At 44.0% G+C, this 13,231-nt stretch overlaps 1 protein-coding gene across 1 annotated transcript in view; it reads right to left on the bottom strand.

Moving 5' to 3' along the window:
• Positions 1–13,231, bottom strand: part of TOP2B (DNA topoisomerase II beta) — a 639,919-nt gene that overhangs the window by 38,835 nt on the left and 587,853 nt on the right. The window contains 1 exon segment of the mRNA XM_033930173.1: positions 7,794–7,870. Coding sequence (XP_033786064.1) covers positions 7,794–7,870 — 77 coding nt within the window.

Genomic DNA, 13,231 nt, shown 5'->3' with positions numbered 1-13,231 from the left:
AGCTGAAGGAGACAGAGAAGTACATAGAGGAGACCTACAGTGATGTTGTAGAGAAGTCCAACCTCTAGTCTGGTAGCTCCTGTGCTGCCTTGGAGGAAGAGGACAGCGGCGGTTTGTAACGCTGAATGAAACAGCTTGTGAATGACCGACGGAGGACGGACTGGAGCCAGAAGAAGCTGTTGTTGGGTTTCATTCTTCTTTTTGCTTAGCATTGAAGGGACAATTAGTTTACACCGTGTTGTTTTGTGCACCTGCATTCTTGGAGACTTTTAATGAAGAACAGTTTGAAAAATTTTCTAACTAGGAATTTTTTTGGCACATGAAGCCTCTCTGAGGGCTTTTCTTCTCCCATTTTTTTCTTTTCCCATTTTTTTGAGTCTCTAAGAAAGCTATTTAGAAGTTTAGGACGGGCTGAAGCAGCTGCATAGTGTTTAACTTATCTCATACATTAAATGTGGATAAGATATTGGAAAAAGAATTGATTTCAATTACCCCAACATTGATTGGTTAAATGTTACATTGGGGAGTGCTAGGGAGGTAAAATTCCTAGACATCATAAATGACTGCTTCTTGGAGCAACTGGTCTGGGAACTGACAAGAGGGGGAGCTATTTTGGATTTGGTCCTTAGTGGAATGCAAGGCATAGTACAGGAGTTAACTGTGTTGGGTCCGCTGGGAAACAGTGATCATAACGTGTTCAAATTTGAGCTGATACTGGGAATGACGTCGCAAAAGAAATCTACTGTAGAGGTATTTAATTTTCGAAAGGGCAACTATAATAAAATGATGAAAATGGTTAAAAAGAAGCTAAAAGGATCAATTGCAAATGTTAGGACTGTAAACCAGGCGTGGATGTTATTTAAAAATACCACCGTGGAAACCCAGACCAGATGTATTCCACATATCAGCAAAGGTGGAAAGACGAGGAAACGAGAGCCAGCATGGTTAAAAGGTGAAGTGAAAGAGCCTATTAGAGGAAAAAAAAAACATCCTTTAAAGAATGAAAAAATAAGAAGAGACACAAGCACTGGCAAGTTAGATGCAAAGCATTAATAAACACAGCTAAAAAAGAATACGAAGAGAAACTTGCAAAAGAAGCAAAAACTCATACAATTTTTTTTAAGTACATCAAAAGCAGAAAACCTGTGAGGGAATCTGTGGGACCGTTGGACGATCAAGGAACAAAAGGACGGATAGCGGAGAGACTGAATGAAGTCTTTGCTTTGGTCTTTACGGAAGATATAAGAGATCTACCTGAACCGGAAATGGTTTTCAAGGGTGATGATGCAGAGAAATTGAAAGAAATATCAATGAATCTGGAAGATGTAATAAGCCAAATTGATAAGTTGAAAAGTGATAAATTGCTTGGACTTGATGGTCTGCATCCAGGATCCTAAACGAACTCAAACATAAAATTGCTGACCTGCTGTTAGTGATCTGCAACTGTTGCTAAATCATCTGCAATACCCTGAAGATTGGAGGGTGGCCAATGTTATACCGATTTTGTAAAAAGGGTTCCAGGGGAGATCCTGGAAATTACAGACTGGTAAGCCTGACTTCAGTGCCGGGCAAAATGGTGGAAACAATTATAAAAAATAAAATTGTGGAACATCGTAGACAAAACATGATTTAATGAGCCAGAGTCAGCATGGATTTCAGCTGAGGGAGATCTTGCCTCACCAATTTGCTTGACTTCTTTGAAGTTTGAATAATATGTGGATAAAGGTGAGCCAGTTGATATAGTGTTTCTAGATTTTTCAGAAAGCTTTTGATAAAGTTCCTCATGAGAGGCTCCTGATGAAAATTAGTCATGGTTAGGTGCATAGCTCAGTATGGATTAGGAATTTGGTTATCGGATAGAAAAGAGAGGGTAGGGTAAATGGAGGATAGCATTCTCAGAGATCCTGCCTGTACCGAGAGCAGATGCAAAGAGGCAGGCAGACCTCCAGGCTGTGAATGCTTGGTTGAGGAGATGGTGCCAGGAGGAGGGCTTCCACTTTGTGAGGAACTGGACGTCCTTCTGGGGAAAGAGTAAGCTCTACCGGCGGGACGGCCTGCACCTGAGCACAGCGGGAACTAGGCTACTGGCAGCCAATGTGAGGAAGGAGATCGAGAGGGCTTTAAACTGAGGAGAGGGGGAAAGCCGACAGCTGATCTGATGTTGACGCTTCGGACAACAGTATCCAGGACAGATGCTGAACGGGCTGACTGCAAGGAGGAAGTAGAGAGACCGGTGGATCTTATGATCAGACAGCGAGGGAAACATCAGATAAAGGGAGCTTGCTGGGAGGAGACTAAGGGGCATGGAGACACAAGGGGACTGGGTGGCACGAGGGCGAAAGCTGAGGGCAATATAGGGGTGCCACAAGGCGAGGGGGATCAAACGGAGGCTCAAGGGATGATTAGCCCAGGAGGGGGCCGGTAGGGCTAGAAAACCCAGAGGAAAAAGTGGGGAAGTGGGGTGGCTGGGAATGATGTGGGAAATCGAAAGCTACGAGGGTAAAGGCTGAGGGCAAAGCAGAAGCACAGGGAACAGGAGAACTGCCCGAAGTTCAAGGGGAGGCGGCCCAGGTAAATACAGAGGTGGAGGAAAAAACGACGGGACCTGCGGTGCTTGTATGCAAATGCAAGAAGCCTCATGGCCAAGATGGGTGAACTAGAGGTCGTGGCCAAGGGGAAGACCTGGATATAATTGGAATTACAGAAACATGGTGGACAGAAGAGAATCAATGGGATGTGGCGCTGCCGGGGTACAAGCTCTACAGGAGGGACAGGACCCACAAGAAAGGGGGAGGCATAGCACTATATATAAAGGACTCTATCTACTCGGTCGGGATGGATATGGCAAAGAAGGCAGAGGTGCTGGAATCGCTATGGGTCAAATTGCCGGGAAACAAGGGTGCAGGCATAAAACTGGGGCTGTACTATCGCCCCACCTGGTACGCCGGAAGGGGTCGGACACGACTTGGAAGCTGAACTGAGACAAGAATGCAGGACTGGAAGTGTAACAGTGATGGGGGACTTCAAATACCCGGGGATTGACTGGAGTATGGGTCACTCCAACTGCACTAGGGAAACAGGATTTGTAGAAGCTGTGAGGGACTGCTTCATGGAGCAACTAGTCAGGGAACCGATGCGAGGGAGTGCTACTCTTGACCTCATCCTAAACGGATTAGGGGGGCCTGCAAGAGGGGTAGAAGTGGGAGGACCACTAGGCAACAGTGACCACAACGCGATCAGATTCACATTAGAAAGGGGGACACCCACAGTAAGGAGGACCGCAACAACTGCGCTCAACTTCAGGAAAGGGAACTATGTTGCTATGAGGGAAATGGTGGTGAGGAAGCTCAGAAACATCCTTAGGATGGAGACTGTAGGAAGCGCCTGGACCCTATTCAGGGACACCCTGCAGGAAGCACAAAGAATGTACGTCCCCAGTTTCAGGAAAGGCGGCAAGAACAAGCGGTCAAAGGACCCGGTTTGGATCTCAACAGAAGCAAAGAGGGCAATAAATGACAAAAAAGTATCCTTCCGGAGATGGAAAAAGGACCCAACGGAGGAAAATCACCAGGCGCACAGGAAATGCCAAAGGAATGCCACCGAGAGGTTAGAAAAGCAAAAGGGAAATACGAAGAGGGGCTGGCCAGGGAGGCAAAAAACTTCAAGGCATTCTTCAGTTACGTAAAGGGGAAGCGACCAGCGAGAGAGGAGGTGGGGCCGTTGGACGATGGGGATAGGAAGGGAGTGATAAGGAGGATAAACAGATAGCTGAGAGGTTGAACACGTTCTTCTCGTCGGTTTTCACGAAAGAAGACACATCTAATATACCGGACTCAGAGGAGCTCATGAGTGGGGAACAGGCTGAAAAATTGGAACACATAGAGGTAAGTAAGGAGGATGTCCTCAAACAGATAGACAGGTTAAAATGCGGCAAATCGCCGGGCCCTGACGGGATCTACCCAAGGGTTCTAAAGGAACTAAGACAAGAAATAGCGGGCACAATCCAGCATGTTTGCAACCTATCCTTGAAAACTGGAGAGGTACCAGAGGACTGGAAATTGGCGAATGTCACACCTATCTTCAAGAAGGGATCGAGGGGTGACCCCGGGAACTACAGGCCGGTGATCCTGACTTCAATTATAGGGAAGATGGTGGAAGCTATGATCAAGGACAGTATTTGCGAGCACATCGAGAGAAATGGCCTACTGAGAACAAGCCAGCATGGATTCTGTAAGGGAAGGTCATGCTTAACGAACCTTCTGTACTTCTTCGAGGGACTAAGCAGTCGGGTGGACAATGGGGAACCTATAGACATCATTTACCTCGATTTTCAAAAGGCTTTCGACAAGGTGCCACATGAAAGGCTGCTTAGGAAGCTGTGGAACCACGGGGTGGGAGGGGGATGTACACAGATGGATTGAGCACTGGTTGTTGGGTAGACTGCAGAGGGTCGGAGTGAAGGGCCAATATTCTGACAGGCGGGGAGTCACGAGCGGTGTGCCACAGGGATCGGTGCTGGGGCCGTTACTCTTCAACATATTTATCAATGACCTGGAAAAGGAGGCAAAGTGCGAGGTAATAAAATTTGCAGATGATACCAAACTGTGCGGCAGAGTTAGGTCCAGGGAGGAGTGTGAGGACCTGCAAAAGGGACCTGGACAAGCTGGAAGACTGGGCAAACAAATGGCAAATGCGCTTTAACGTGGAAAAATGCAAGGTCATGCACATAGGGGAAAAAAGAACCCGTTGTTCAACTACAAATTGGGGGGGGCATTGTTGGGAGACAGCAGTCTTGAGAGAGACTTGGGTGTGCTGGTGGATGCATCACTGAAGCCATCTGCACAGTGCGCAGCAGCCTCGAAAAAAGCCAACAGGATGCTGGGCATCATAAAGAGGGGCATAACAACCAGGACGCGGGAAGTCATCATGCCATTGTATCGAGCGATGGTGCGTCCACATCTGGAATACTGCGTTCAATATTGGTCGCCGTACCTCAAGAAGGACATGGCAGTAACTTGAGAGAGTCCAAAGGAGAGCAACGAAACTGGTAAGAGGGCTGGAACACTGCCCATACGCCGAGAGGTTGGATAGGCTGGGGCTCTTCTCTCTGGAAAAAAGGAGGCTCAGAGGAGATATGATAGAGACCTTCAAGATCATGAGGGGCATAGAGAGGGTGGATAGGGACAGATTCTTCAGGCTGAAGGGGACAACAGGTACGAGGGGGCATTCGGAGAAACTGAAGGGAGACAGGTTCAAAAAAAAATGCAAGGAAGTTTTTTTTCACACAAAGGGTCGTGGACACTTGGAATGCGCTACCGGAGGAAGTGATCAGGCAGAGTACGGTACAGGGATTCAAACAGGGATTGGACGGATTTCTAAGGGATAAAGGGATCGTGGGATACTGAGAGAGGTGCTGGGATGTAACACAAGTATAGAAAGCTAACCAGGTAATAAGTATAGAAACCCAATCAGGTCGTGCATGTGCAAGGACCGGAGGGTTAGGACTTCGATGGGAAGATAGGACTTCAATGAGAACCAAGGTGGCAAGGGAGCCCCTTCTGGTGATTCAGACAGGTCGTGACCTGTTTGGGCCGCCGTGGGAGCGGACTGCTGGGCAGGATGGACCTATGGTCTGACCCGGCGGAGACACTGCTTATGTTCTTATGTCATTTTTCTCAATGGAGGAGAGTAAACAATGGAGTGCCACAGGTGTCTGTACTGGGACTGGTGCTATTTAACTTATTTATAAATGATCTGGAAATTGGAATGATGAGCGAAGTGAATACATTTGCAAATGACACTAAACATGTTCAAAGTTGTTAAAATGCATCCAGAATGTGAAAAATTGCAGGCAGACCGTAGGAAATTAGAAAACTGGGCATCCAAGTGGCAGATGAAATTTAATGTGGACAAATGAAAAGTGAAGCACATTGGGAAGAATAACCTGAATAAGTTACCAGATGCTATGGTTCACCTTGGGGGCTAGCGCCCAAGAAAAGGATTTGGGTGTCATCTTAGATAATACAATGAAGCCCAATGTGTGGCGGTGGCCAAAAAAGCAAACAGGATGCTAGGAATTATTTTAAAAGGGATGGTTAAGAAGACTAAGAATGTTATAATGCTCCTATATCACTCCATGGTGTGACCTCATCTGGAATATTGCATTCAATTCTGGTCTCCTTATCTCAAGAAAGATATAGCGGCGCTAGAGAAAAGGTTCAAAGAAGAGCGACCAAGATGTTAAAGGGGATGGAACTTCTCTCATATGTGGAAAGGCTAAAAAGGTTAGGGCTCTTCAGCTTGGAAAAGAGACAGCTGAGGGGAGATATGATTGAAGTCTACAAAATCCTGAGTGGTGTAGAACGGGTACAAGTGGATCAATTTTTGAGTTACAGAGAAATACTTTTAAAACCAATAGGAGAAAATATTTTTTCACTCAGAGAATAGTTAAGCTCTGGAATGCACTGCCAAAGGTTGTGGTAAGAGCAGATAGCATAGGTGGTTTTAAGAAGGGTTTGGACAATTTCCTGGAGGAAATGTCCATAGTCTGTTATTATGAAGACATGGGGCAAGCCCATGCTTGCCCTGTATCGGTAGCATGGAATGTTGCTACTCTTTGGGTTTTTGCCAGGTACTAGTGACCTGGATTGGCCACCGTGAGAACGGGCTACTGGGCTTGATGGACCATTGGTTTGACCCAGTAAGGTTATTCTCATGTTCTTATGTAAGTTTGTAAGCTCATACTGTAGATCATGGCTTTTTATATAAAGCCACTTTCAATTAAACTCTTTTTTAACATAATGATTATATTTTTAATGTAATTCCTGGAAAAGGTCCAGCTTTTGATCTCGTGATCCCACCTTGAACTAAAAATGCTTTGGCGGACTAGAAATCAATAAGTGTAATATAATGTAATGAATAAATTTGAAAAAACGGCAAAATCTTATGCCTCCATAAGAATAAAATGAGAAGAAACATATATCTATCCATTTATTTTCTTAGTTTTAACTATTGGACTTATTCGTGTATATTTGATTGTACTTTAAACCAGAAATCAAGTTAGTACAGAACAGGGATTCACACATTCAATCCTGAAGAGCTGGCTACAAATAGGTCAGGTTTTCAGGCTATCCCCATTAAATATGTATGGAATAGTTTGACATACTGTGGAGATATAATGCATGTAGATCTCTCTCACATTCATTAGAGATATCACAAAAGCCTGATCACAAAAACCTGATCACAAAAGCCTTCCAAGACTGAATTTGTGCACTGCTGGTATAGAACAAGCTAACAAGGCATGACTTCTTCCTTTTTTCCAGGTTTATTTTTATTTCAAATACTGCTGCTCGCTGCATCGTTTTTGCATTTAAATGTTATTTATTAAACTGTTTCCGAACTAGTTTTCCTAGATTTTGACTGTACATGTTTGAAAAATCAACACTATAAAAAGTCAAAACTGATGAATTGTTGGGTTAAAAGTATATTGAGAAAACTGAAGTAGGAAAGAAAATAAAGATTAAACAGAAACCATGGTAGGCCAGGGCTAGAAAGGCAGAGAGATCAACCACTTAAAAAATCTAATGGATATGTGCAGGTGATTCAAAGCTACTGTACAAGTGTTTGGAAGGTTTATTGGGTGACACATTTAACAGTGCAATTTGACTATTTTCAAAATGAAAGTAGGATATTTTTGCAACCAGAAAATGGAACAATTTTAGCAAAGGCCAAAAAGATAATCTCCTTTAACTCTGGGTCAAAATTGATCAGCCTTGTTATAGAAAACTGCATACCATTGCCTGACTTCTGAGAAGAAGAAAATGAAAACAGATCGCCGAAGTCTTTGTCTTTCTTTTCTTGAGATGATTTTCTGGTTAGAAAGAAAAAGAAAAAAATATCATACAACTACTCTAATAGAGGATAGATATTCAAAAGCTCTTATATGGTTAGCACCAAAGTTAACTACATATGTGTTTTGGTTTAGAAATCTGGATATGTTTTGGTCGTGAAGCTCAATAATCAACCAAAGGTTATTCATTCAGAAGTCGAGGTCAGTGGCAGGACTAAAATGTATCCAAGTAAGAGTGATATACAGCTGCTATCCAAATACATTTATCAGTTTAGGACACAGATTCTCAAGCCATTCCTGGACTATCCCTTAGCCATTCTGGTTTTCAGGATATTTACAACGTATATGGCATAATAGTTGCATACATTGTTTCCAATGCATGCTAAGTTCTTTCATGCATACCAGACTAGCTAGTGATTAATAACAGAAAATGAAGGCAGATAGAAACCATACCACCTCTCCAGTCTGCCCATCCATACCAACTATTAATCTCTATAATCCCTTCTTCTCCCTCAGAGATCCTCTGTGATTGACCCATAATTCTTTGAATCAGATACAGTTCTCATCACTACTGTCTCCACTGGGAGAATGTTCCAGACATCTAGCAACCTTTCAATAAAGAAATAATTTCCTTAGATTATTCCCAAATCTACTCCCTTTCACTTTTATTCTATGACCCTTGTTCTAGAGCTCCCTTTCACAGATGCTTGCTTCTTGTGCATTTATATATTGAAATATGAAAATACCTCTAATTTATCTACCCTTTCCCATCTTTCTTTCAAAGCATACATACTCCAGGAATAGCTTCAGATAAACTGACTTAGGAGGACTGCACAAATAGCAATCTTAGTAAATTATCATATTTAGGATTGCAAATCAACAGCCCTACCTAAACAGACATGGCCACTGATTATTGTATATAAAAGATGCATGAATTGGGAGACAGTCACTTCGATATTAATCCATTACAATTAAGATTACTATTTAAACTTGATTACTATTCATAAGGGGAGATTAGGTTCTTATGATTTTCTTTCTAGTAGAAAGGCATATGAATCTTGAACCAGTGTGTTATTCACCTCTAATCCCAAATTGTATAGAATGCATCGTCTACATTTTCATTTCTACCTCCTATTATCACCGAGATGAGCTGTATATCCTCAGTTCTTACCAATACATTTGAACCAACCACTATAGAGGAGAAATACAAAGGGAAGGGCCCAGGGAACTCCCCAACAAAGCTAATTCTGTTCTGCTCTTCAACGATTATAATTAAACAAATCAATACCAAAAGGAACATAACCTAAAACAAGGTGAAAGCAAACAAGCCACCTACATAAGTGCAACCAGAACTAACACTTATTAGGCTCTTACCATCTCTCACAGGAGAAAACCAAACATCTTGATACTGTGGAAACCTTCTGGGTTCATCACTCTTCAGATCTGTTCAACAGGAGAAGGTCAATATGGGGTGGAAGGAGACATACATAGATGGATCGGAAATTGGTTGGCAGGTAGGAGGCAAAGGGTGGGAGTAAAGGGCCACTACTCTGACTTGAGGAGGGTCACAAGTGGTATTCCGCAGGGGTCGGTACTCTGACCGCTGCTGTTCAATGTATTTATAAATGACCTAGAAACAGGGACAAAGTGCGAAGTTATAAAATTCGCAGACGACACAAAACTATTTAGTGGGGTTAGGACTAAAGAGGACCGTGAAGATTTACAAAGAGACCTGAACAAACTGGGAGAGTGGGCGAAAAGATGGAAGATGAAGTTTAATGTAGAGAAATGTAAAGTCTTGCATGTAGGAAACAAAAACCCAATGTACAACTATACGATGGGAGGGCTGGTAATGGGTGAAAGTAGTCTAGAAAAGGACTTGGGGGTACTGGTGGACAAGACAATGAAGCCGTCGGCACAGTGCGCAGCGACCTCTAAGAAGGCAAACAGAATGCTAGGTATTATAAAGAAAGGTATTACAACCAGAACGAAAGAAGTTATCCTGCCGTTGTATCGGGCGATGGTGCGCCCGCATCTGGAGTACTGCATCCAATATTGGTCGCCATACCTTAAGAAGGATATGGCGATACTTGAGAGGGTTCAGAAAAGAGCGACACGATTGATAAAGGGTATGGAAAACCTTTCATATGCTGAGAGATTAGAGAAACTGGGGCTCTTTTCCTGGTAAAGCAGAGACTTAGAGGGGACACGATAGAGACTTACAAGATCATGAAAGGCATAGAGAAAGTGGAGAGGGACAGATTCTTCAAACTTTCGAAAACTACAAGAATGAGAGGGCATTCGGAAAAATTAAAAGGGGACAGATTCAGAACCAATGCTAGGAAGTTCTTCTTCACCCAAAGGGTGGTGGACACCTGGAATGCGCTTCCAGAGGGCGTGATAGGACAGAGTATGGTATTGGGGTTCAAGGAATTAGATAATTTCTTGAAGGAAAAGGGGATAGAAGGGTATAGATAGAGGATCACTATACAGGTCCTGGACCTGATGGGTCGCCGCGTGAGCGGACTGCTGGGCATGATGGACCTCTGGTCTGACCCAGCAGAGGCCACTGCTTATGTTCTTATGTAAAACATACATGTCTGAGTAAGAAGGCTAAATGAAATCTGACAGGGCAGGCCTTCAAGACTCGTATGTCTTTCTACTAGAAAGAAGATTGAGGTAAGAACCTAATCTTCCCTTCTAGTGCAAAAGGTATATGAGTCTTGAACCAGTGGGACATACCATAACAGTCCTCTGAATCTAGGGTGGAGCAGATAAGCCCGCTGTTAGACCCACGGACCAAAAGCAGCGTTCAATTGTGCTGCTACATTCACCCTGTAAAACTTAGTGAATTAATGCAGGGTGGGCAAGCAGGCAAAAAAAGAAGAACCCCTTGTATTAAAGATGAAACAAAAAAAGGAAGACAAGGTAGATGTCTAAATCAACCAAAGTAAATCTTTACTGAAATGAACAAATGTTTATGAAGTCCCAACAAGGATTCCTGTTTCGGCGTTTGAAACAATGCCTTCTTCAGGGGACACTAAATAGTAACATATAAGAAAAACACATATCATAAAAACAAATTAAGATCATAATGAAAAAATAACATATTAAAATGATAGAGGGTATAATCATAGACAGACCAATTAAAAAGACATTTGAAAAAAATGGAAGTGCTAAAAAGCAGCGCTATCAAATAAAAATGAATGACATGAGAAATAAAAGAATAAAAAGTCTAAGAATGAAAGATATATGAAAGATAAAAGCATAAAAAGTCTAAGTACATGTAACAATATGTAAAAAAAAAAGCACACAATGTAAATAAATATAAATAAACAACATAGCACAATGTCAAAAATGAATAAAATGATTTATGTATATATTGATAGTGTTTTAAAGCCAAAGAGGACCCAATACAAAGAAAACCAAAACCTTGCATAAAATATGGCACCAAAATGGATAAAAGAATTTAGCAAATAAAGGCATAAAAATGGATCATAACCAGGGGAGCATGAAAAACTCAAATACAGATAACAAAATAGAGCCAAAAGTGGAAGTGAAACCTGATTCCAAAATGGATGAACAGCATAGGTAAATGTGCACTAACCCCGTTTTACTAAGGTGTGCTGACCAATTAGCGTGTGCTAAATGCTAACACATCCATAGACTAACATGCACGTGTTAGTGTTGGTTCATAGACAAAACCGCCGAAGGACAAAGGCGCGTGCCGATAACTGAGCGCAAGACGGAAGCGCGCACCGAAGAAAAAGAGTGGTTTTTAGGGGTTCCAACAGGGGGTTTTGTTGGGGAACCCCCCCACTTTACTTAATACAGATCGCGGCGGTGTTGTGGGGGGTTTGGGGGGCTTGGGGGGTTGTAGCTGCCCTCATTATACTGGAAACTTAACTGTTTCCCTGTTTTTTAGGGAAAAAGTGAAGTTTTCAGTAAAATTTGGGGGGTTACAACCCCTCAAACCCCCCACAACGCGGTGCGATCTGTATAAAGTAAAGTTGGGGGTTCCCCCCCACCCCCCGTCGGAGCCCTTTAAAACAGTCATTTTCTTCGGTGCGCGCCTCCGCTTTGCGCTCAATTGTCTGCGCGTGCCTTTGTCCCGGCGCGCTTTTGACTTGACACTGTTAGGTTTTAGTACGCGCTAAATCGATTAGCGCACCTTAGTAAAACAGGGCCTAAAAACATAAAATGGTGTATAGCCAGTTGCATATGTAAAACTAATACATAGATATTGTGGCAAGTCCAGCACTGCTTCCAACTTGCCGCATGATAAAAGCAGGGAGAACAAGATTTCAGGTAGTAGTAAATTCCATCAGAGGAATTTCCCTAGCTATGAGGCTGCCCATCCCATTACAGAAACCTTAGAGGACAGCTCTGTGCAGAATGAGAGAAGCGGCTCTGCAAAAGGAGCCTATTTCAGGCAAAGAATAAAACCTTTTAAAACTGCCTTTAAGCAGTATAGATTCCCTGACCGCTATTTTCATTATGGCCTTAGGGGGAGCCAAAGGCAGTACGGGGCCAAAGGGGGAGCCAAAGGCCCATTCCCATACCTCAGAGTCTGGGGCGTGGCTTGCCACAATATAACAAAACAACAAAAATTTGAATGGTACTATATTGATAAAATAAACAAACAACATAAAACATTCACAGAACTCAAAAAAGAGACACCGATTCCAAAGCTAGGAGGGGCCTAAGACAACTGGGCCGATTCTGGTTGGCCCAGGCGCCTCAAGGCCTACCTGTGGGCGGGGTTTGAGCCACCTGGGCCACTCAGGCCCTAAGGCCAGCCATTCCGGAAATGGCTGGCCTGTTGGACGGACGGGCTTGGCACCCGTCCGTCCGACCAACAATTTTTAAGGTACGGGGAGGGGGGTGGGGGTCAGCGGGGGGGCCATCGGGGGGTCAGGGGGCGGTTGTGGTGCGTCAATGGCAGGAGGGCCTGGGTTCCCTCCTGCCGTATTTTAGTAGGGGGTGAGGGTTGGGGGTGTCGCCGGGCCAGGAGGGCTTGGGCTCCCTCCTGGCCCCATCGGACTTGGCAGGGGGTGTTGCAGATCGCAGGGCAAGAGGGCTTGGGCTCCCTCTTGCCCCGATGATGTCGGGGAGTCGGCGGGGCAAGAGGGCTTGGGCTCCCTCTTGCCCCAAACGTAGGCGGGGGTTCGGGGTGCCGCGGGCCAGGAGGGCTTGGGCTCCCTCCTGCCTGGATCGTTGGGGGGGTGAATTCTGTAACCGGTGTTGTTTTTGATAGACACTGGTTACAGAATCCAGCTTTTAGGCGTAGGACTGGCTCCTCCTTCCTTAGGTTGATTATATGGTGTAAGTTTAGATGTAGTGGTAGTCTTGGTATTTAACCAGCTGAACGTAGAGGCAGGC

This window comes from Geotrypetes seraphini, chromosome 2, assembly GCF_902459505.1.
Source record: "Geotrypetes seraphini chromosome 2, aGeoSer1.1, whole genome shotgun sequence".
In the NCBI taxonomy this organism is placed as follows: Eukaryota; Metazoa; Chordata; class Amphibia; order Gymnophiona; family Dermophiidae; genus Geotrypetes; species Geotrypetes seraphini.
The sequence above is the reverse complement of the archived record's forward strand: the minus strand, read 5'-3'. Positions and strand labels throughout refer to the sequence as shown.